Source organism: Lycium barbarum, chromosome 9, assembly GCF_019175385.1.
Source record: "Lycium barbarum isolate Lr01 chromosome 9, ASM1917538v2, whole genome shotgun sequence".
Lineage (NCBI taxonomy): Eukaryota > Viridiplantae > Streptophyta > Magnoliopsida > Solanales > Solanaceae > Lycium > Lycium barbarum.
In genome coordinates, this window is record NC_083345.1 from 6,748,034 (window position 1) to 6,770,877 (window position 22,844).

At 33.7% G+C, this 22,844-nt stretch overlaps 1 protein-coding gene across 2 annotated transcripts; it reads right to left on the reverse strand.

Annotated features, from left to right (window-relative positions):
- Positions 1-17,563: 17,563 nt before the first annotated feature.
- LOC132610751 (protein WVD2-like 3) lies at positions 17,564-22,770 on the reverse strand. Of its 2 annotated transcripts, none has more exons than XM_060325104.1 (7): positions 22,498-22,770; positions 19,872-20,425; positions 19,350-19,438; positions 19,167-19,254; positions 18,930-19,001; positions 18,689-18,799; positions 17,564-18,118 (listed from the first exon to the last, which is right to left on the reverse strand). In XM_060325104.1, exons 2-7 carry the CDS (start codon positions 20,418-20,420, stop codon positions 17,825-17,827), a joined length of 1,203 nt encoding a protein of 400 aa, XP_060181087.1. In that variant the 5' UTR covers positions 20,421-20,425; positions 22,498-22,770; the 3' UTR covers positions 17,564-17,824. The 2 variants fall into 2 exon arrangements, with proteins under 2 accessions (XP_060181087.1, XP_060181086.1); XM_060325103.1 differs by having other exon boundaries at positions 22,586-22,769.
- Positions 22,771-22,844: the final 74 nt, after the last annotated feature.

Below are 22,844 nucleotides of genomic sequence, written 5' to 3' on the forward strand. Positions count from 1 at the left end.
ATGCCCAATGCCTTGATGATAATATTACCCATGTGATCAATTAATTGAACAAGGACAAGTCACTATCAGATTTACATAGAAAGGAATAAAGTTAGTTAGAGAATAACCAATAGGAATTAGACAAAATTGTATAGGAATTAAACATTATTCTTTTATTTTATTTAGGATACATGTACAAATAGGTGCACCTTCCTTTTGAGAAATAGACACAGAATTTCCAAAATCATCTTCCATTACATTTTGCACATCTTTTTCTATTTTGCTTCTTCTTTACTTTATTTTCCTTGTTTCTTCTTTTCTTTTTATTTACTTGCTGCGGGTTTTTTTTTTCCCTAATGAGTCACATTGACTTTTTAAAAATTTATATATCCTTGCTTCTCTTTATAGTTAATAGTGTTCATTAATTTTTTATTTTGATATCTAAATGTGCATCTAAGTTGAGTTCTAGTTCTAGTTGATTAGTCTTGAGTTAGCTGATAGCTTCAAAACATAACTCTCAATTATAAATGAATAATATATTTTTGTTGATATTAGTAATACTATTGAATTTTTATGCTTTGTTCAAAATTATCATAATTATTAAATTATTTCGTTTAATCGATGTCTATATAAATCGAAAAGATGAATAACCCAAATTGCGGCAGTAGAAAAAATAAATCAAATTGAAATCCAAAATAGTGTGATAATCGGTTTGTCTATATAAATGGACGGAAGTTGCTGCGCTCCCCAACTCGTTTAAGTCAACTGATGCATTGGGTCATTCCCTTGTTTACGAAACTGGGCTATGGAACGCGTCGAGAAAGCCGACTCTTCTGCCTTTCCGCGAGTTAAAAATTGTAACAATAGTAATACTTGTATCTAAGATGAATAACCCGAACCAAAGCTCAAAATAAATCAAGTCAAAGGCCAAAATAGTGTGATAATTGGTCGGTCTATATAAACTAGAAGGCTGAATAACCAGAATCGAAGCCCAAAATAGTGTGGCACCCGGAATTTCAAATTCCTGGATCCGCCTCTGATTTCAAAAGGTATAGTAGAAGTTATTCACTACCTAATATTGATGTGTTTATTCTCAACGGAGCACTAAAAATCTGGCGATTTGATCGTGCTTTTTTTCCCGGTCTTCCATTTCTTTTTACGGGTGCGTTTCCACATTTCTGTTTTCTCCCTTTTTGTTCTTTGCAATTTTCAGGCACAACAAACAATTGAGAAGAAAATTCTACAGAGCACAACATGATTTGGAACAGAATAAGTGTATCCTTCACTATTGTAGCAACATGTCACATACTGATATTGCTCCTCCTTATGGTCCCTCTTAAATGCTTCATGCCTCGACTTTTCATTGGAATGGGGTTGTCTTTTACGGGGGAAATTAGAAAGGAATTATTTGAAATTAAGTAGCAGAAATATGACTTCCTAAAAATCACTTGACATCCGATGGATGCGGTAAAGTGATTTTTAGAAACGATGTGGTCAACGATAATTGGACGATGACCGGATGACTTTTTTGAAAAGCTTGGGTCATTTGGACTTTGATGTAAGGTTTCGAGGGACTAAGGGGTGCGACTCTGGCAATCATTGGGACGTGGTAAAGTGATTTTTAGGAATGACGTGGTCGATGATAATTGGACGATGACCGGACGATTTTCTGAAAAACTTGGAATGTAAGGTTTCGAGGACCTAACAAGTGATTTTAGATGGACTTTGGGGGTGAACTTTGGAAAGTCTTGGTAAGGCTTGACTATTGAGTTTTGTGTGCTTAATGACATTCTAAGATTTTGAAACCAATAATGGACCATTCATGTTCGGAGCAACACAGACGTATTTAAACACATAAGTCAAGTAGGCACGGAGAAAGCATATTATATAGCACATAACATGTAAACAACATATATCGCGTCCTAACATACATGTGACCTTTTATGCCACAGGTAAGCCTATCGATTTGAAAGATGTAGATGCCGTTAAGACATTCCGTTTGCCCCCAAAATTTATACAAAACTTATAAATAAATCAAATGGGGATACATAATAAGGGAAAAGGAGAGTACCAAAAGGTTAGTCCCACGCAAGGGTACAAATCCTAAACTATGCCACCGTGGGAGGTCTTCTAACGCCTCTGAAACTTTCTGAGCTCCTTTCGGATGAAGTTTACAACATGAAGAAAATAATAAAAACTCCCAACCCCGAGAACAATCGATTCGTATAACTGGCATATACATCCCTCAATTTTTTCACATAGTTGGATGTGGTGTCTTTTAGGTCATAGACCGTTTAGACACAAAAGGTAATCTTCTAATAGATTTAAATACGTCTCAAATATTTAAGCCATCCTAGTTAAGTATGCGCTAAATATAGGGATTTGACTTCGCTCTGTCCCAGGCAAACTAGAGTGGGCTTTGCAAATGACTCGAACTCGAGCGGACTACTCGAGTTGAACCGTTGTTGACTGTTGGATGACCGCAAACCAACTGAGTCTTCAACGTGCGCCAAAGAAAATATTTGTTTATTTAGTGAAGGATCGACCGCGAGCCCCCGTAGTCACCTTTGAAATCATGCAAATTTTTGTCGTTTGGCGGAGTTTTATGATATGGATGCCATGACAATTATATATACAAAAATTAAACACTTAAGCAAATAATTACAAATAAAGCCACACGTATTAAACACTTATGGTTAGAACCTATTTGAAATCCCGCCATCTGTTACGGTTCACTTTTATGCGAGACATAAAAGCTACTTCATAGTTGTGGACTCTTTTTGAATTTACTTATTTTTAAAGTCACCACCTAATTTATCTACGGAAATTAAGAAACCAATTTAAAAGAGTTTACTCAAACAAAAGATAAAACCTTCAAATACCAGAGTTCGGTTAAGGGCTCAGGTGATTCCCCAAGGAAGATGTTAGGCACCCCCCGTAAGAATCTGTAGAATGCAGTTGACCTTCGAACTACAAAGTGTGGTTTTAGTAATTATTTGCTTAAGATGTGTTTAAAATTGTATATATCAAGTCATGGCATATCAAAAAATGATTTTCATAAAGTCCCTTTTATTTCTTTTGAGTTTTTTCAAAAATACGAATAAGGCTTCAAACGGCTTACTTCACGAAACACATTTAAAGTTTCCCTTAAAATATATTTGTCCTTATAAGTTTTGAAAATGTTTCAAGTGTATGTTCTTTGAAACGTGTCATATATTTATATAAAGTTTTGGCAAATTCCCACTTTTGTTTACAAGTTAGGATGGCAAATTCCCACTTTTGTTTACAAGTTAGGATGGCAAATTCCCACTTTTGTTTACAAGTTAGTAGGCTACTTTAAATCAAATAAACAAAGGATTTTTGCCTAAATACAAGATTAATAAAGGGGATTTGGAATAAAGAGTGTGGTTGACCTTCATTTAAACAAAAAAGGGATAAAGATGGGATTTCTCCTTTATTAATCTTGTATTTAGGCAAAAATCCTTTGTTTATTTGATTTAAAGTAGCCTACTAACTTGTAAACAAAAGTGGGAATTTGCCATCCTAACTTGTAAACAAAAGTGGGAATTTGCCAAAACTTTATATAAATATATGACACGTTTCAAAGAACATACACTTGAAACATTTTCAAAACTTATAAGGACAAATATATTTTAAGGGAAACTTTAAATGTGTTTCGTGAAGTAAGCCGTTTGAAGCCTTATTCGTATTTTTGAAAAAACTCAAAAGAAATAAAAGGGACTTTATGAAAATCATTTTTTGATATGCCATGACTTGATATATACAATTTTAAACACATCTTAAGCAAATAATTACTAAAACCACACTTTGTAGTTCGAAGGTCAACTGCATTCTACAGATTCTTACGGGGGGTGCCTAACATCTTCCTTGGGGAATCACTTGAGCCCTTAACCGAACTCTGGTATTTGAAGGTTTTATCTTTTGTTTGAGTAAACTCTTTTAAATTGGTTTCTTAATTTCCGTAGATAAATTAGATGGTGACTTTAAAAATAAGTAAATTCAAAAAGAGTCCACAACTATGAAGTAGCTTTTATGTCTCGCATAAAAGTGAACCGTAACAGATGGCGGGATTTCAAATAGGTTCTAACCATAAGTGTTTACACCCCTCGCGTGGGACCAATTAGCCCTAAACCCGTGAACGTCACTTCTATTGGGCCAAAAGACTTTATCCTTTAAAAAAAATCATTTAAAAACCACTTGTATCCTTTTCCAATAAAACCCTTTTTTTAAAATGAATTCGTCCTTTGAGTTCCCATTTTCCAAAAATCCTTTAAGTTAACAAAAGAATTGATTTTCCTAAGAAAAACATATTGCAACTGTTTTCCCCTTTTTCTGTTTTTCTTACAAGAAAGAAAACACTACTTTTTTTTCCAGTTTTTAAGGAAAAGGTATTCATTATCTTTTCATTGGGTCCTGTTTGAAAATACGTTCGGGTTCCTATCCGTCCTAACGATATCACGCATCGTTTGCCTAATCCCAGTTCATTTAGGTTCTAGTTTAAGGGTTTCAATAATACGAGCATCCACATACACTTATGTATACACAATGATACAAACATAAATGGGCTGGTGAGTTTACAGAGCCCATCAATCATAATTTATTCCATTTTCACCCATGGCTGGGCCTTCAATGTATTTGGTCCGACTCGATCGAGTGTAATGTTAGGGTTTGGCCCAATAGAAGTGACGTTCACGGGTTTAGGGCTAATTGGTCCCACGCGAGGGGTGTTCATGCAAAGAAAATAAAGGATAAGGAATTAGCATAGGTAGGGATGTGTAATCATTCAAACAAAGCCAAAATGTTTCAAAGCCAAAATTGAAAATACTTAAACGAGAACATTATGTTAGTTTGCTTATATTTGTTAATAGAACAAAAACACATAAATACCAATAGATCCTTTAATACCAAACAAATTGAAACCAAGTAAGATTGTAGGCTGAAAGTCAACTCTTTAGTCTCAAAGATTTTTCAAATCAAACCCTTAACGAACTGCAAACACAAGTGTTAATTCTATCAGACAGACTGACTTATTCACAAAATCCCTTTCTAGCCCTATTCATCCTTCATGTTTGGGCAAGTTGGGGGTTCTATCCGGCCCCTCCAACTCGAAAAGTGATGTTGATATAAGTATAGAGCTTGCCAAAGAAGATGGACATGGGAGAAATGAGAAAGAACCTCAGTTGTGTTCGACGAAATCAAAGAGTAAAGAAGCTTGTCAGGAAGGTTCTTGTTCGATACAATCTAAGAAGAAGACGGGCCTATTTAATTTTAGGCCAAATAATTCGTTTGGACCATCAGTTTTGCCACATCCAGCCCAAGTACACTGAAGGCTATTTTGCCATATTGACATGGAGATATTTTTCCATCTTTTCCTTAACTGTACAAAAATCAGAATATTCTTTCATAGTTTGTTATTTGTACTCCAATAATATTTAGCTAGTTGTAGCTAGTTTGTTAGAAATTTCCATTAGCTCTTGTATAAGTATACATGTACAGTGCACAAAATAATCAATCAATCAACAGAAATTTTTCCATTTCCCTCTCATTTTTATAAGTCAATGGATGATTGGCTGAACGATAAGGGGAAAAATGTGGAGAATGAATCGTAAAAGGGATTTAATCCTATGAATCGTAAAAGGGATTTAATCCTCCGATTTGGACAACAATCCCAAGAAGTCTTTTAGTAAGGTTTTTTTTACCTACGCTCTAAGATTACACTGAGTATGTTGTTTCTATTGACACATAACTCTCAGTTCCCTATTATTGTCCATATGTTGTTTTACTGCTGCTATGTTTTCCTTAAGGGAAAAGAGTAAAAAATATCCGTCTACTTTGAGAAAAGCGCTAAAAATATCCTCCGAACTTATTTTGGGTTAAAAATGTCCTTCCCGTTACGAAACTTTTCACCTATGCTCTTCTGTTAACAGAGCTGTCCAATGCCCCAAAAAACCCCCATTTTTTGACCCGACCCGAACAGTACCTGATCCAAATAAAATAAGAACCCCTTAGGCTACCAAACACGACTCAAACTTCAAATCCTCTTCATCGAACATCAAAGAGAGAGAGAGAACATTATAGAGAGAGCAAAGTGGCGGTTCCATCTTTCTATTAGGGTTCCGCCGATTTGCCTTATTACAACACTATAAAGGTATGATTCTTAACTACCCACCTTCTATTAAGTGTATTTGACTTTATTTGCTGTAAGTTTTTGAAGTTTTTATGAGGTAGGGTTTTTTTAAATGGGTTCCTGAGTTATTGTTCGATTAATGGTTTATATTTTTTGTTAAATCTTGTAAATATGTGCTGAAAACACTAATAGGGTATAAGGTTGATGATTTAGGGTTTTGATTTCTTGATAAATATGCTCATTATGTGTTAATACTTGCATTTATTATTTGAATATTGTCTTTTGTTGTTAAAAATTATCCATGGATATGTAGAAAAACAATAGAACTCTACATATCCATGGATAATTTTTAACAGTAAAAGACAATATTCAACTAATAAATGCAAGTATTAACACATAATGATCATATTTATCAAGAAATCAAAACCCTAAATCATCAACCTTATACCCTATTAGTGTTTTCAACACATATTTACACGATTTAACAAAAAATAAAACATTAATCGAACAATAACGCAGGAACCCATTTAGAAAAAACCCTAACTCATCAAAACTTCAAAAACTTACAAAAAATGAAGAGAAATACACTTAATAGAAGATGGGTAGTTAAGAATCATACCTTTATAGCGTTGTAATAGGGCAAATCGGCGGAACCTTAATAGAAAGATGGAACCGCCACTTTTCTCTCTCTACAATGTTCTGTCTCTCTGATGTTCGATGAAGAGGATTTGAAGTTTGAGTCGTGTTTGGTAGCCTAAGGGGTTCTTATTTTATTTGGGTCGGGTCAAAAAAATTGGTTTTTTGGGGTATTGGACGGTTCTGTTAACAGAGGGGCATAGGTGAAAAGTTTCATAACGAGAAGGACATTTTTAACCCAAAATAAGTTTGGAGGATAATTTTTAGCCCTTTTCCCAAAGTAGAGGGATATTTTTTACCCTTTTCCCTTTACTCATTAGTTAACTTACAGTAATGTAGGAATACTCCTCCTATAATATAGGAGTTATTGTTGGGTGCATCTCTGCTCAACTCTTTCAGACTTTTTTTTAACTCCCAGTTCCCTATTATTGTCCATATGTTGTTTTACTGCTGCTATGTTTTCCTTAAATTGTGCAGATATTATTTTATTAGTTAGTTATCTGCAGGCTATAGCTCATAGGATTAGTATTGTCATCTGCTAACTTTCACATTCTCTGTGCTGCTATGTTTAGTTTCTTGTTGTAGTAATTGTATTGTTATTCTTAGCGTATGTTTTTTTTTTTTTGAATCTTTTTATTCTTCTTTTGGTATTCAGTCAAATAGTTTTTTTCAATCTTTTTACTCTTCTTTTGATATTCAGTCAAATTGGGATAGGGATGGAAGCAATCAATCTCCTTGGTGTCGTTCATGAAAATCTGGTTGAATATGACAAAAAAGGAGAATTCAAAGGTACTGAGGGAGTCATGCTTTGTAGAGATGGTAAGCCTAAGGTTTGTAACTTTATGTACAACGAACCCTCTGATGGAACTGATGAAATCGATGCCAGTGCGCCAAAACGACTCAAAGTCGACGAAGGCTCTGGTGCGAAAATTTAGTGGTTTTAGTTTGTCTCGTTGTGTCTACTATATCATTTTTGACTTTCTAATTCGAATTGTTCATGCAGAAATGATTCGCCGTCTGCAAAAAGATTTGGATGATTTCGAAAGCTTAGTTTAGCCTATAATAAGCATCCACCCCGTTGTTCTTTTGCTGGAGGTTTAGACAATGAATATATATTGTTTCTTGAGTTGTTCATCTAGTACGACAAACATGGATATGTTAGGTATTCAAATATTTTATTTTTTTACCGTTAGCTTTTTGTTACGAACATAATCGCTTATATTTGATTGTTTTCAGGAAATTTGTTGAAAACATCTCTAGGTGGATCTACCATGCAAATGCTTTCTGGAACAAAACTAAAGTTAGTTTATTGTTTGAAATGTTTAATGAGTTGTTAGATTCCAATTACCTGGAACTGAAAAGTTAAAACTTCCTTGACGAAGAATTCAAAGACTTACAGACAAAAATCATGGGCAGAGATGTACTATCTGAAATGCAGGACTGTCTTAAGTTTGTGCCTAAAGCAAGTACTACGAAACGCAATCCAACTTTCCTCTATAAGGTTCCCCTTGGAATCATAAGATTCATAAGGAATTATAAAACTCACATAATCAAAATTATGATACTAAAGATTCCAGGCATTATATTGTTGATAGAGCTTTACAGGAAGTTTTGGAGGTCTTTCCTAGTTTGCTTAGCTTTACTTATGGCCAGCTTTTCTTAATACTTAAGAACGTAAAACTTCCTGAGAAGAAAGGACCCATGGAGCATCGAGGGATGCCGTAAGATATTGCAATCACTATTGTTAATGTTTTGGACTTATATGGACCTTTTTCTAATGTGTATTTTTTTTTTCATTTCAGTGTTGCTGATTATTTTTGTAGGCACCCCTCGATTTTTGAGCTTGTAACTCTTCTCCATAATGTTCTTTTTTGTTTTTACACTAATCTAAATCCTAATATACCTCTATGTGATTTTGCAGGATAAACCTTGAAAATGGTTGAATGGTGAATTACTTCCATTCTGTGCCGGGGAAGTGGGCTACTCCAATTAAATCACTTTTTTGTTTATCTATGGTCTTGGCCGGTTGATATTACTTATGAGCACATGCGGATAACTTTAAGCCTATTCTAACTACATTAACACCTATATTTTTATGGACGTCATGAAAGAGTCGAGACATTCAAATTACGATATACAAGATACATAGATCCAGCATCTCAACTATCAATTCATTAGTTGCATAAAATTCAGTCCTCGGAAAGAATGTTTTAAATCATTCTCATTGTGAAACGAGTTTAAGATAATTTTACCTATTAATACAATTAATTTAAATCAACATATGTTTAAGAATCAAGTATTAATTCTAGAAGGGCAAAGGATACTTCGGTGCACAAAAAATTAGTATTATTTTGAATTCTACGACTTTGTTTGGCCGTGAATACAAATTGGATTTGTTTTCGAATTTGTGACCGATTTGGAGTGAAAAAAGTGAAACAACCTTTTGGTGTTTTTGAATTTCGAAAAATTCCGGAATTCAACTTGAATTCTGAAATTTTATGGCCAAAATGATTTTCGAAATTCAATCACAGAAAAATAAAAATAAAATCATGGCCAATAGACCACTATATGTACAAGATTTAAATCAATGAGATCATTCAATTCTTTTTTTTTTTTTGTCCCTAAAAACACCAAACCTTTTGTTAATTATGTGAAAAGGGAAAAAGTGATCTCGCCAGGACATGTAACAGGCATAAACCTAGACAATAGTTGACCTTAAAATTGTTGCTGCATTCATGTTGATCTCCAAAAATGCAAGTCACTTTAAAATCTTGAAAGTGACATTGTAATAAACTGCTAATTTGTATCTACTGGGTCAAATTCGATACTTTAAGTTTCATGTTACTCAAACCCTTAAAAAATGTTGTCGTATTCGTATCAAATCCTTCAAAAATACATAATTTTTGAAGAATTCAGCACACATTCACAATATTTTTGAATAGTCTGAGCATCATAACTTAAACTTCACTCAATCCGACCCCCAACCTCGACTCCATTGATACATTAACACAAAAAAAGTTCAGAAAGTAAAAAGTGAATAATGTGGTCCACAATAGCAGTGTCTTTAGAGATATTAATCTTGACTATGAGATTGTCATTAACAGTAATTACCTAACCTTTTCCTGTTCATGCTTCTTTTAGAAGCTTAATTATTGAGTGATCACTTTAGGAAAAACTATTGAGGGCTAAGCTCCAAACTTGGGTGCTTAGAGAAACCAATCATAGCCAGTAATAGACAATCACTTTGATTGGAGCTACCTAGCATTAAGCAATAATTCTCCTTTCTATGGTTGGTGTTAATTGTCAAATGTCACACATTGGTTGAGAGAATCAACAATTGTCTCCTAATATGATTAATTCGGGTAATTCTTGCCTCATGAATTAATTTTTTGGATATAAGTTAGGTCAAAAATCTACTTTTCTTAACGTGGTGTCAAAAATTTCTTGGACACGAAAAAGAAAGGTGGCACAATTGACTTAGCTAGAAAGCTTTCCCTTTCTCTCCCGTCCGTGCTTTCCTCCCACATCATGAGCAAGCTATCGGATTTGAGTTAGACCAAGGTTTAATTTCTCAACACGGTATCAAAAATAGATCCTTTCCTAGTTTTGGTTATTCAATATTGGGTTTCCATGTTATACTGTTCAGGAAATTGGGAGTGCAGAGGCGTTAAGTGTCCCACATTAGTTGAAAGAATGGATTGTTGTCTTCTCATATGAGCTTAAACAATTTTTTTTTTTTAAATCAGTCATCCAACTCTATTAAGAGTGGATGCCTTTTATTAATCAGCAAAAATGTACAGATCAGAGGAGGAGGACCTTCCTGTACCTACTCAGAATAGGACAGTCCCCATTCCATGATAAAATAGGATTTTTATGTTAGCTCACAAAAATTCTAATGAGGTAGAATCCTCATCTATACAATTTCTTCAAGGGAATGAATTCGTTTTGGTAATCATTCTAAAAGAAGGCATGCCCTTTTTGGTTCAAGGTCACTTCTCTTCTAGCTTCCCTTGGCAGTTGTTGGTGTTGTGTGATCCAAGTTCTGTTAGTGCATTGAAGTCCCCAGTTGTCTAAACAATCAAATACTTTATTTCCTTCTCTAAAATAATTTTGTATACTCCAATTGTCCATCTGATGCATTAGATTTCTGATTTTGTTCATCTTATCCCATAAGCTCCATGGTGTGCCTATGGTCCTGGATGTCCTTTGGTGCAACCATCAGTGTTGAGATTATAGAAACCATGACTAGGTCTTGACCAAGTGACAGTAACATACATCTTCTTGTCTTTTGCCTTCTCAGAGATGTTATATAAATGCTACCAATGCATAAAAAGGATCAATGTTTTTGAACTGCTTATGAGCAACCATCACTGTTTGTGCATTGATGTGGAAAATGATGCCCCTGGTGTTCATTTTGATGTCTTCAAATCTATGCTTGCACCTAGCCTTCCATATTTGCCAAGCAATAATACTTGGTAGAATATGTAAAATGAGCTTTTGGACAGGATTTTTCTCTTTTGATATCCACTAGTTCATCAGCATCAATCTCAAGCAGTTGTGGTTCTGGTTTACTCCAAAAAGCCTGTTGTAGTGCTTCCAGATATATTGAGCAGTTTGTCCAGTGTAGAAAAGGTGTTCAGCATTCTCCTGTTCAAAATTCCTACAACAAGAACATCTAGAAGGGAGGTGAACTTTGAATCTAGTGAGGTTTAGATCCGCTACCACCTTGTTATGCAATACTTTCCATGAAAAGAAACAAATTTTAAAGGGGTTCTTGTTATGACAAATCATTATATTCGCAAGTGTTGTGTCCTTTTATCTTAAGAAGATCCCAAGCTGATTTACTAGTAAATTTCCCATCTAAGTTGATTTTCCATATTGGAATATCTTCCAGAGTTGAAAATTTTATAGTAATTCCTTGGATTAAAGTGACTAAGTGGTCAGGAAGACATTGAGTTAATTTAGTAATTCCCCATCAACAGAGCAACCAGATCTCAAAGAATTTTCAAGATTTTTCAGGAAGACATTGCGTTAATTCTCATCTCATGAGCTAGCTTTTGAGTTTGAGTTAAACTCGATCCATTTATAAAGCAAAACTCTACCTTGTTGCCTTTTTAATTTCATCATTGTTTGACTATTTTAAGTTGATCATTAATCTACCACAATGCTCTTCCTTTATCCGAAACCAAGACCGACTATGCTTTGATTTTTAAGACAACAAGAATCAATCAAGTACTTGACAAATTATTGTCATTTACCCTTATGGAAGAATATATAAAAGACAAACAGGTTTCTGTTAGAACAGGGATAACAATATCTTCCAACTGCTCAAACTGAAAGAGTTTTCAATTGACTCGGCTTCCTTAGATAATAATAGTAAAAAAATGCTCAAACTGAAACATCATCAATTGTTAGAGTACGTATGATAACAATTTTAGAAACTCAAAATAGGACTTGTTTGGCTTAGAGGCACGTCAAGACGTTTCTTGAAAATAGTTAGAGTCTCGCTCACGAGCAAATGGAAGAACAAATGACAACTCTATCTTTGGGATTCAACTAAGACACACAACAATTAGCATTCAAGAACGTTGCTCTTCTATTCTTGAATCAGTGATTTCACCTTTTGATCAATGTCTCTCAAAGTTTCAGGGGGAATTGTTTTTGGAGTGCTTTCCTTTTTCAAAAGAATGAAACACTATTTATAGGATAAGAAGTCTCAAAAAAGAAGAGTTTCATTAACTAATAGTTATCAATAGGTTCATGAATTTTACAAATTAAAATGTAACTTTCAAAAACCTAAAAAGTAAAAAGACTAAATGAAGAATGTATCTTCAAAGTCACATTCATTTAGTTTGGAAATCAAAACAACTTTTATCGGATGAACTGTTTCAAAATTAATTGAGACATTAATCCTAACAATCCCCACTTGTTTCAAGAAATTTTAAAATTTTTGAGACATTAATCTAGTAATATGCATCGATAATGGTGTCTTTTGGACTGGAATCATTAGCTAGTGAAGGCTTTCAAAATTATTGACTACTTAGTGAATGAATCTAAACTAAATAGTTCATTAAATGAAATAGAAGGCATACTCCACGCGCATTATTATGTTCAGGTGAAAAGTGAAATCCTTTGACACCTTACGACCATATGTCCTGAATCCTTATCTAAGTGCTTTAAGATTTCCCTGTTAAAATCTTATTGAAGCGGCCTCCACTTCGCACTTAGCCCAGTGAATTCATCAGAGTAACCTTGCATACTCCGATTAAATAGTCTATGAATTCATTAAGAGAATTTAATCTCATCCTTCGCAGCAAAGTATAGGTAAGTCTATTAAGAGGGTTCCTACACACTCTAACCGAAACCGGTTTATAGACTTATTAAGAGAATATAATCTCATCCTCCTCTATAGAAGGAATATTGGTAAATCTATCAAGAGTCTTCATACTAACTCCAACCGAGATTAGTTTTATAGATTTATTAAGATAATAGAATCTCATCTTATGCACATCTACTCACTCTTTTAAGAAATGGAATTTTTTTTGATGTGCTCCACAATTGTAACTTTACTTGTTTTTCCTTTTGAACCTAAGATTGCATCATTAGGTAGAATTCCCATAAAGTACAATTAATTTTCAACAGGCTTTATTCCATTCCTTTACAAATTTTCAGCACCAATTAGTTGTTCAAATTTTAGACAAAGGATCTACTAAATTGAACATGGACTTCACATATTGAAGGGAAATAATGCCATCCTCCAATAATTTTTTCCTGTGATTGTGTTGGAGATGAAATTGTCTCGACTTCCTGTTGTAACAATCACTTGAAGCCCTAAATATAGCAGCTTTATTATCATAATAGATAGTCAAAAAGATGGCACCGACTTACTCCATATAGGAATATCTAGCATGATACTTCTAATCCAAACAATTTCTTCTCAAATAGAAGGTATAAGTGTAAATTTGTATTCCATCAACTAGTCATCATCAATACTGGACCAGTTCAATGTATCCACCAAAGATTTTTTGGGGCTGACATAACAAAGTTTATGTCTTATATTCAACAAAATTATATTAGAAAATCTGGTCTACTATTGGCTTTTGAAAGATAGTCAAATACCTCATACTTTCAATATTCCAAGAGCTTTCTCATCGTTTGGAGCTCAAAAATCATATTATTGCTGAGTATAATACACCAAATTCATTATATAAATTCATGAAAAACCTTCAACTTATAATGGAATCAATATTATTTCCTCTTGATCTCAAAATAATATTCTAACTTTCAAGCATTGATATGATCTTTATAAATAATAATGGGAAAATTTCAATAATGTACAATCTAGCATACAAATTACATTTGCGTAGTCATATTTTAAATTACACTCCGCATGGCCACTTTTTCACAATATACAACATTATATAACAATATACAAATTTTATACATTTGGAGTAGACAATGTGTCAACCTTGTGTAAAAGTGTATAACAATGTATAAGAGGTGTTTATATCCAAGAAAATTCAATCAACAATATACAGCATTTTTTCAACTGTAGTGAGGGTACAAATATACAACAAGCTTTTGAAGTGAGGGGTACAAATTGGACCATTGGATAATTTTACAAACGTGGGCTATTTCGGGTAATTATTTTTCCTAAATAGTCATAGAGGTTATTTCCGCAATAATATATTCGTATCACTACACAAACTCGAAAGTATATTTTTCATGATTTATGTACGCAACATATAGGTACACCAACTTTCAAGTATGTGTATGATATTTTTAAATTACATGTTTCATATCTACTAACAACCTTAAAAGTTTATCTTGAATAATCACGGATGAAAGTGATAAAATCTCTTTCCGTTTTGTGACAAATAAACCTTCTCATGAATGTTTGCGTAAATTAATCCCAAATGTGTGAATTTTCTTTCAACTGTCTTGAAAGGTTTCTTAATTAGCTTGCACTTACTACAAGTAAGATACCACCATCATGTTTCTTTTCACATACAATAATTAATCCATTATTTACCAAGAGTCAAATGGATTTAAAATTCACATGATCCAGACGTTCATGCCCTATATCAAAAAACTCCATAATATAAGGAGAAATATTTTCATTTTGTCACAATCTCAAAATAATATTTAGGCTTTCAGGCATATATATTATCTTATCAAATAATATGCTCCAAATCCTTTCACAAACTTGCAAATTCACATTTTGCAATTTTATGCGAGCAATATCTATATGCAAACCAATTTACATTTTTTTCTTCAAAAAAATCATATGTTATCTCTAATCATGTGCACCATTCAAGATTATCACAAGAAGGATCATCTACCTCGCATTAGATTTCACGAAAAATCACAATAGGCAGAGAATAAATAGAGATTAGAGTTTAGAAGATAAAACCCAAATTTCATGGACAATTCTCCTTTTGAGTATGACTTTGATGTTGTCTAATTGGTCATCTCAACCGTCAACGTCAGCAACATACCATAAATTTTGATCCCAAGTATTTGGCTTCTATTCAATACCACTTTTTTTACGCTACGTTTGGTAATTCCCGATCAACAGAGCAAGATCTCAAATCAATGGAAAAACTAAAAGATTTTGATGGACCTCACATCTTCAAGAGAAAGTTTCAAGCCATAATATAGTCCGTGATTTTTTTTTTTTCAACCTTTCCACATGATAGAATTTCCATAGAGATATATATTAACTCTATCATTTCCCCTCACTATTTCATAGATTATTTTAAAGCATTTCATGTCACATACTATATGACAAGTTTTATCCCAAAGTATTCAACATACCAATTGACTCCTCCACATCTATATGCATTCTAATGCCTGGATTTGTTGCTCAACCCATAGAGACAACTATCTTCAAATTGTTAGAACAAAGATAATAATATCTTCCAACTGCTCGAACTGAAATATCATCAAATTGTTAGAGTATAGATGATAACAATATTAGAAACTCAAAATAGGACTTGCTTGGCTTAAAGGCACGTAAAAACGTTTCTTGAAGATAGTTGAAGTCTCCCACGAGCAAACGGAAGAACAAATGACAACTCTATCTTCGGGATTCAACTAAGCCACACAACAAGTAGCATTTAGGAATGTTGCTCTTCTATTCTTGAATCGGTAATTTCACCTTTTGATCAATGTCTCTCAAAGTTTCCAGGGGGGATTGTTTTTGGAGTGCTTGCCTTTTTCAAAAGAATGAAACACTATTTATAGGATAAAAGTCTTGAAAAGGAAGAGTTTCATTCAGGGGCGGAGCCACATTGGCTCCAGGGGGTTCATCCGAACCCCCTCGGCGAAAAATTACAGTGTATTTTCAAAGTTAAAATTATTTTGTTATGTATATATAGTAGATGTTGAACCCCCTGACTTCTTTGTGTATTTACCATTTAGAATTTTTGAACCCCCTGGATGAAAATCCTGGCTCCGCCACTTGTTTCATTAACTAATACTTATTAATAGGTTCATGAATTTTACAAATTAAAATGTAACTTTCAAGAACCTAAAACGTAAAAAGAGTAAATGAAGAATTTATCTTCAAATTCACATTCATTTAGTTTGAAAATCAAAACAACTTTTATCAGATGAACTGTTTCAAAATTAATTGAGACATTAATCCTAACAGTTAGGGATATCAAGAAGTTGACTAAGGAAACTAGGAAAGGGCAAAATCTACAGAGACTAATAGAACTCTAACAGAAAACAAGAGAGGGACAAATAGTACTCTAGCAAAGAAATTGTAACAGCATACATGTTTCACAAGCTTAACATTGCAGAATCCATGTACTCATCACAATGATTAATTTTCTGGAAAACTGTGCAATCAAGATAATAAAAATAAAGAAGTACAGCAAGTTTAATTTTTCAGCATTGACATTAATACTGAGTTTGAGACTTTTGACACCATATCTCAAGCCAACGAGGCTCTCGCCCACCCGAAAACTACGGTGTTGAAACTCTAAAGTTAGAGCAAGTGTACCAACTTGACAAACCAGCTATGGACAATAAGATATTTTCATTGATTATATCAGAATGGTATCTAAATTCAAACTCAAAGACCTTAAGAAACATAGTTTAGAGCCACTTGAAGAACATAAATCCATATACTAATGTTTAGAGTCAACCTAAAATATTTCAATATAGAGTGGAATGCAATACGGATATATAGACTAAGCTATGTTATTTCAAATGTAAACATAATAATTAGAAGACTAAGAGACATGTTTGACTAGTGATTTTGCTTCCACATATATATTTCTAATGCTTATCTTTTGCGGATTATCCACAGGAACACTTCAACAGAATGTACCTTATACTATATTTGCATTTTTCCTTTTCTTTTTAAAATATTTCATTATTACTTTTTACCCAATTGATTAAAACAACAGTATATCTACTACTAACATCTTAAAGGGCCTTGCCTCACTTTGTACTCCCGCGGCCACAGACGCTTCCATCCTCTCAGAGGTGGATGGAGCTTTTGGACAATGGTTCATCTGAAAGCAGTATTTTCGGGACAAAACACATATTTATTTATAAAAAAAAAAAAAAAAACCTTAAATTCTGATCCAATAACTTCAAAGTTCAATGATAAGAACATCAAAGGCTGATCCCATCAAGTTTAAATCCTGGACACGTCATAATTAAATAAACATGTAACACATGCCGTCAAGTTTAAATCCGAGGCATAAATCTGAATAATAGACAGAGATAATACTAGGCAGAACTGCAATAGACACGTTACAATTAAATATGCAATGTACAAAGTGGTGGTTCCAAATAAATATGAATTGCATGGTAGCCAGTTTCTTCATAGATAGATTACAAGAAAATGAAGTCACTTTACACAAGCCCGGAAATAACTTACAGAAATTTACACTTCATAAATAAACGTTACACAGACGACTGCAAAAAAAGCTTTTGCAGTTTAAAAAGCAGTCAAATGCACAACCCTTACAGCGGTAACAAGAAGCAAAACCAAGAAAAGAGAAGTTCTTTATCTTATTAAATTAGAAGATACTCACAAAAGGCTCAAGAATGAACAGTAATGTTCACATTCATTTCTTCACGCATCTTAGTCATATATGACTCATTTATCTCCGCTGCATGATTGGCTTCGTTGTTAAATTTGTATATGGCAGTACCATTCTGAATATTTACGCGGTCTTTCCTATTTCTGGAACCAAAGGCATCATTTTCATTGTTAACTAAAAGACTGTGGCGAGTTCCCCGATCATAAGCTCCCATCCCTTTGTCTAAACCAACCGAGTCATTGCAGCTCTTCCTTCTTCCCAACCTCGGTGATTTTGCACGAGTTGGTGGTGCCTGCAGTCAAAAGAAATAAAAAATTCAGAATTGAAGGTGATCATATCCCATAGACAGCTATGGATATCAATATTGGAGCAACCTTATATGAACTGTGACTGCGGGTGGCAAAATTAGCTCATGAAAACATGACTCACCCAACTAGTTCAAGTTTGGGCTGAGATGTAGCCTATGGTGGGCAAATACGTAGCCCAAATTGACCCATAAAAACCTTATCAAAATATTTTGAAGGACATTATTTTTATTAGATATGTTATATTTAGTCATAATAAAAACAAGTAGTTTTATTAGGTACTTAAAATATTATAAAAGATCAAATAGAGAGATTAAAACTTAGTAAGAATTGAGCGGGTTGGATTATGACCCATTTTTTAGCTCATTTTAGCCCAACTAACTTTTGACCCGCGCATTTATTAACTCAAACCATTTGGACCTGCCCATTTGACACCCCTAACTGTGTCACTCTAAGGCCGCTTATCACAATGTAAAAGATATACTGCAGATCAAAATTTTGGTGAATACCTTGGCTAAAAATATGTAAGTTATAACACCAGTGACGTTATGCAGTACCTTCTTCAATTCAGTCTTTGGTGGGGGTCCCTCATGGTAGAAGCTCGGCATTGGGTTTGCCTTAAACATCAAACTTTTTCTCAGTTGCTTTATAGCTGCTTCTCTCTCTTCCTAATAATTGAAGGTACACAAGAAAAGTTATGTTATATATTTGAAAAGATAAGTCTGATAATGCTCTTTTGTTGGTATTCCACTTATACTAAGCATAACAAGTTATAGCTGTAGCTTCAATAACATGCACCTTCGTCCTTGCCTCCCACTGAATTTTCTGGGCCTCCAAAGCTTGATGTTTCTCCTCTAATTTTGAGTAAAACTGCAAAAGAGAAAATCAATATAAGAACTAACCAATATCATCCTCTTTCATGCTTGCTCTTGTTTACGTTTAAAAGGGGCAAGACGAGAAGAATAACAAGGTAGAAACCCGATCAAACATAGAACTAAATGAGAAGTTTCAGTAATCCAGTAAATCAATAGCTACCTCTTTCCTTTTCTCTACACGTTCAGATAATCGGAATACAGGGGCTGACGCAACAGTGGCCCTGGATTTTCTTGCTGATAGCGTAGCACTTCTCGTAACATAAACGCAGCATCATAAGACAAGGGAGCACATTAAAAATAGCACAGACCTTATTAAGCTAAAATCAGGGGAGAAAGTGGATACCAAGAAGTAACTGAGCATGAGTCTTCTTCATCCGAATGCTTCTTGTTATCAGGTTGTAGCGGCTTTCTAGTTGCAACTGGTGTGGAGACCTGGTCAAAAATACAATATTCACGGAATCAGTTACTAACAGGCAGTTAGATTCATAGACCACTAGTGTAATCGTTATGCATTAACTTCTCTGAAACAGTAACACATTTAAGAGGAAGTTTTCTCATCAACCAAGAGAGAACACGACGGCAATATCATTTCAAAGATCAAGTGCTATTGATGAATCCTCTCTCCTTAATGATAAGAATTTGCAGATAAGGTAACAAAAAAGGGATAATTACCTTTTTGGACCATACAAAACAATAATAGCCGGCAAATGTATATGTCATGTATATTAAGAATAACTATACATATAATATACATAATCAGTGTATATGTATTGCATATTTTGGCTAGCGTACCTGATCAATTTGGGCTGATGGACCAGAAATGAAAAAGCTCTAAAAAAACAGATTATCTGCATAGGGAACTAACCTGGTTTTGTTTCGTACTTGGGACTCGCAAATTATTGGCTTCAGGTGTCTTATAATTGACATTGTCTGCATCACTTCCAACAAGACGAGTTCCATGAGACGCACGCTTCTCAGTTGCCAAAGCAAATGGCTGAGGAACTGTACACTTTGTTTTGCAGTTTCCAGAAACAGATTTGGTTGCTGATTTCACTGAGGTTCTTGATCTCTTGTTATCATCTTTTAATTTTCGGACTTCAGAGTTGTTCTCCTTTGTAGGAAATTCAATCTCACATTTTGAGCTCTGTGTACATTGCTCTTTCGTACTTTCAACTTCACATGGTTTGGATATCTCAACCGATACTTCGGCTGTGCATTCCTTCACTTCATACTCCTTTGTTTCAACGCTCTCTTTCAGCATATCAGTTTCTTGATCCTGAATAATAAGCTTGGATGACTGAACATCTTGATTACTTTCTATTAGGTAACTTGCATCTGGAGAAGCACCATCACAGTAACTTATGCAACCGTTTTGCTCCTTGTCCATACAGATATCGGTAACTTCCAGCTCCATAATATCTGAAATTAAGTAAAACAAATAAGAAAGCATTAAGTAGAAATAAGGGCTTCAACTTGGAACAATGTCTATTTGATTCATCAGACTGGTTTTTTAAATAATATTTGATCCATTACATATGATGGTTAAAATAATTTAGTTATTCGTCTACCAAAAATTAAAGATAGAGCATACAGTTTAGACAACATGAAAAGGTATCCCCACAGTATAAAAAGATGAAAGAGGCACAACCATTTTGTTACCTAACAATTAAAGAAAAAAATGAAGATACTAATACTAGATATAACACTATAGCTCAAGAAAGGAAAGTTAATACCTCAAATGATAACACCAGAACCTTTCTCACACTACTATTTCCATCTATTTACATATAAAAATATCTACCATCAACTTATAAGCAGAAAAACATCCATCCATACAAATATATGCAAACCTATGGCTAAAGAAACCTACATAAGTTAGCAAGAAATTCAAGAATTCGAACGAATCCAACAACTTGTTTTTGTTAGGAGGTCCTCTAGACAGAGGCGGAGCTAGTGCTTCAGTTACAGGTTTGCCGAACCCAGTAGCTCTGGTCAAAACCCTGTATTTGCATTAAAAAATCCATTGAATATGTACAAATTATTAATTTAGAACTCTAATAACTTTAAATGACTAGAATCGTGAACCCATAACTTCAAATTCTGGCTCCGCCGCTGCCTCTAGATACAGTGATTGCAGGAAAGATGGAATCTTTTACACGCATTTCAATGCAACGACTATCAATTTTGAAAGTTAGAACAATAGAAGCCCATACGCATGCAATATACATAAGGGATACAAGAACAACCACAATTTTCTTTATTGAAAGAAGCTAATTAATTACCCCCTATGTCCTAAAATCTTTCTCATATTTCACTTCTAAGGAGTCACACTAAGTTCAGAAACATTTAAAAATGTGTCTTCTTGCAATTTTGATGCTAGATCATAGTTTCTAAGTATCTACCGAATTTAAAAATATGAAAAACAAAATTACATACAGTGGTGTCCATTAAAACTAAACATTCTGAATTTTCAGGAACCCCATTAACTTACATATTAACCTCTAAAATCTGAATTTACCTATCTAATAAGTGGAAAAAGAAGTCATTACTAGACTCCAAAACATTTCATCTTCAATGAAAATACGGTGAAGTCAATTGAAAAATCACATTTTTACCTCAGAACCCATTTAAATACTCAACATTCAACTGCTTACACCCACCAAAACTATAGCTAAAAGCCTAAAACGTCAGTATTTAGACCCCAAAAAGATTCATCTTTTAAAACCACATTCACCAAAATTATCCAAAGAAACAAATTTTACAAAGAACACATTGTTGAGATCATGTCCTATGTAATTATAGATCTAAAACCCAAGAATTTACATTGCATGAAAACCCAAATTCCCAAATGCAAGAACCAACAACAACAAAACAATGGACTTCAAAAGAAAATTAGAAACAACAAAAAGATCAAAACTTTACCAATAATGTATCAAGAAAACATAAACCCAGGAAGTTATTTACATTGCATTAAAACCCAAATTCCCAAATGCAAGAACCAACAACAACAAATCCATGACCTTCCATATAATTAGAAACAAAAGAAAAGATCAAAATTTTACCAAGAATGTATCAAGAAAACAGAAACTAAGGAAGTAAGAAAACATAAACCAAGGAAGTAATTTACATATCATTAAACCCCAAATGCAACAACCAATGGCAAACAAATCAATGAACTTCCAAAAAAAGTTAGAAACAAAAGAAAAGATCAAAGCTTTACCAAGAATGTATCAAAAAAAAAAAACATAAACCAGGAAGTAATTTACATATCATTAAACCCCAAATGCAAGAACCAATGACAAACAAATCAATGAACTTCCAAAAAAAGTTAGAAACAAAAGAAAAGATCAAAGCTTTACCAAGAATGTATCAAAAAAAAAAAACATAAACCAGGAAGTAATTTACATATCATTAAACCCCAAATGCAAGAACCAATGACAAACAAATCATTGAAAAAAATTTAGAAACAAAAGAAAAGATCAAAGCTTTACCAAGAATTTATCAAAAAGAACATAAACTTGGGAAATGAGAAGTATAATATGTGTGAAATGTTTGAATTTTTTTCTTCTTGTAACTGACCTTTGAATAAGAGTCCACTTTGCTTGTTTTATGTTCTGTTGTTTGTGTAAATTTGCTGTAGTTAGGCTTTATCCAGCAGGTTTTGGGAGCGGTGTCCCTGTCTGTATATGTATAGGTCGTCCCTGTAACTGGTATATTTATATGTCTGCTTCTTCTCTAATATGAACAGTGAACTCTAAATAATTTTTTTAATGGCAAATAAAAGAACAGAAACAGGGAATGAGAAAATAATGATACTAGCAATTGTTATAATAAGACA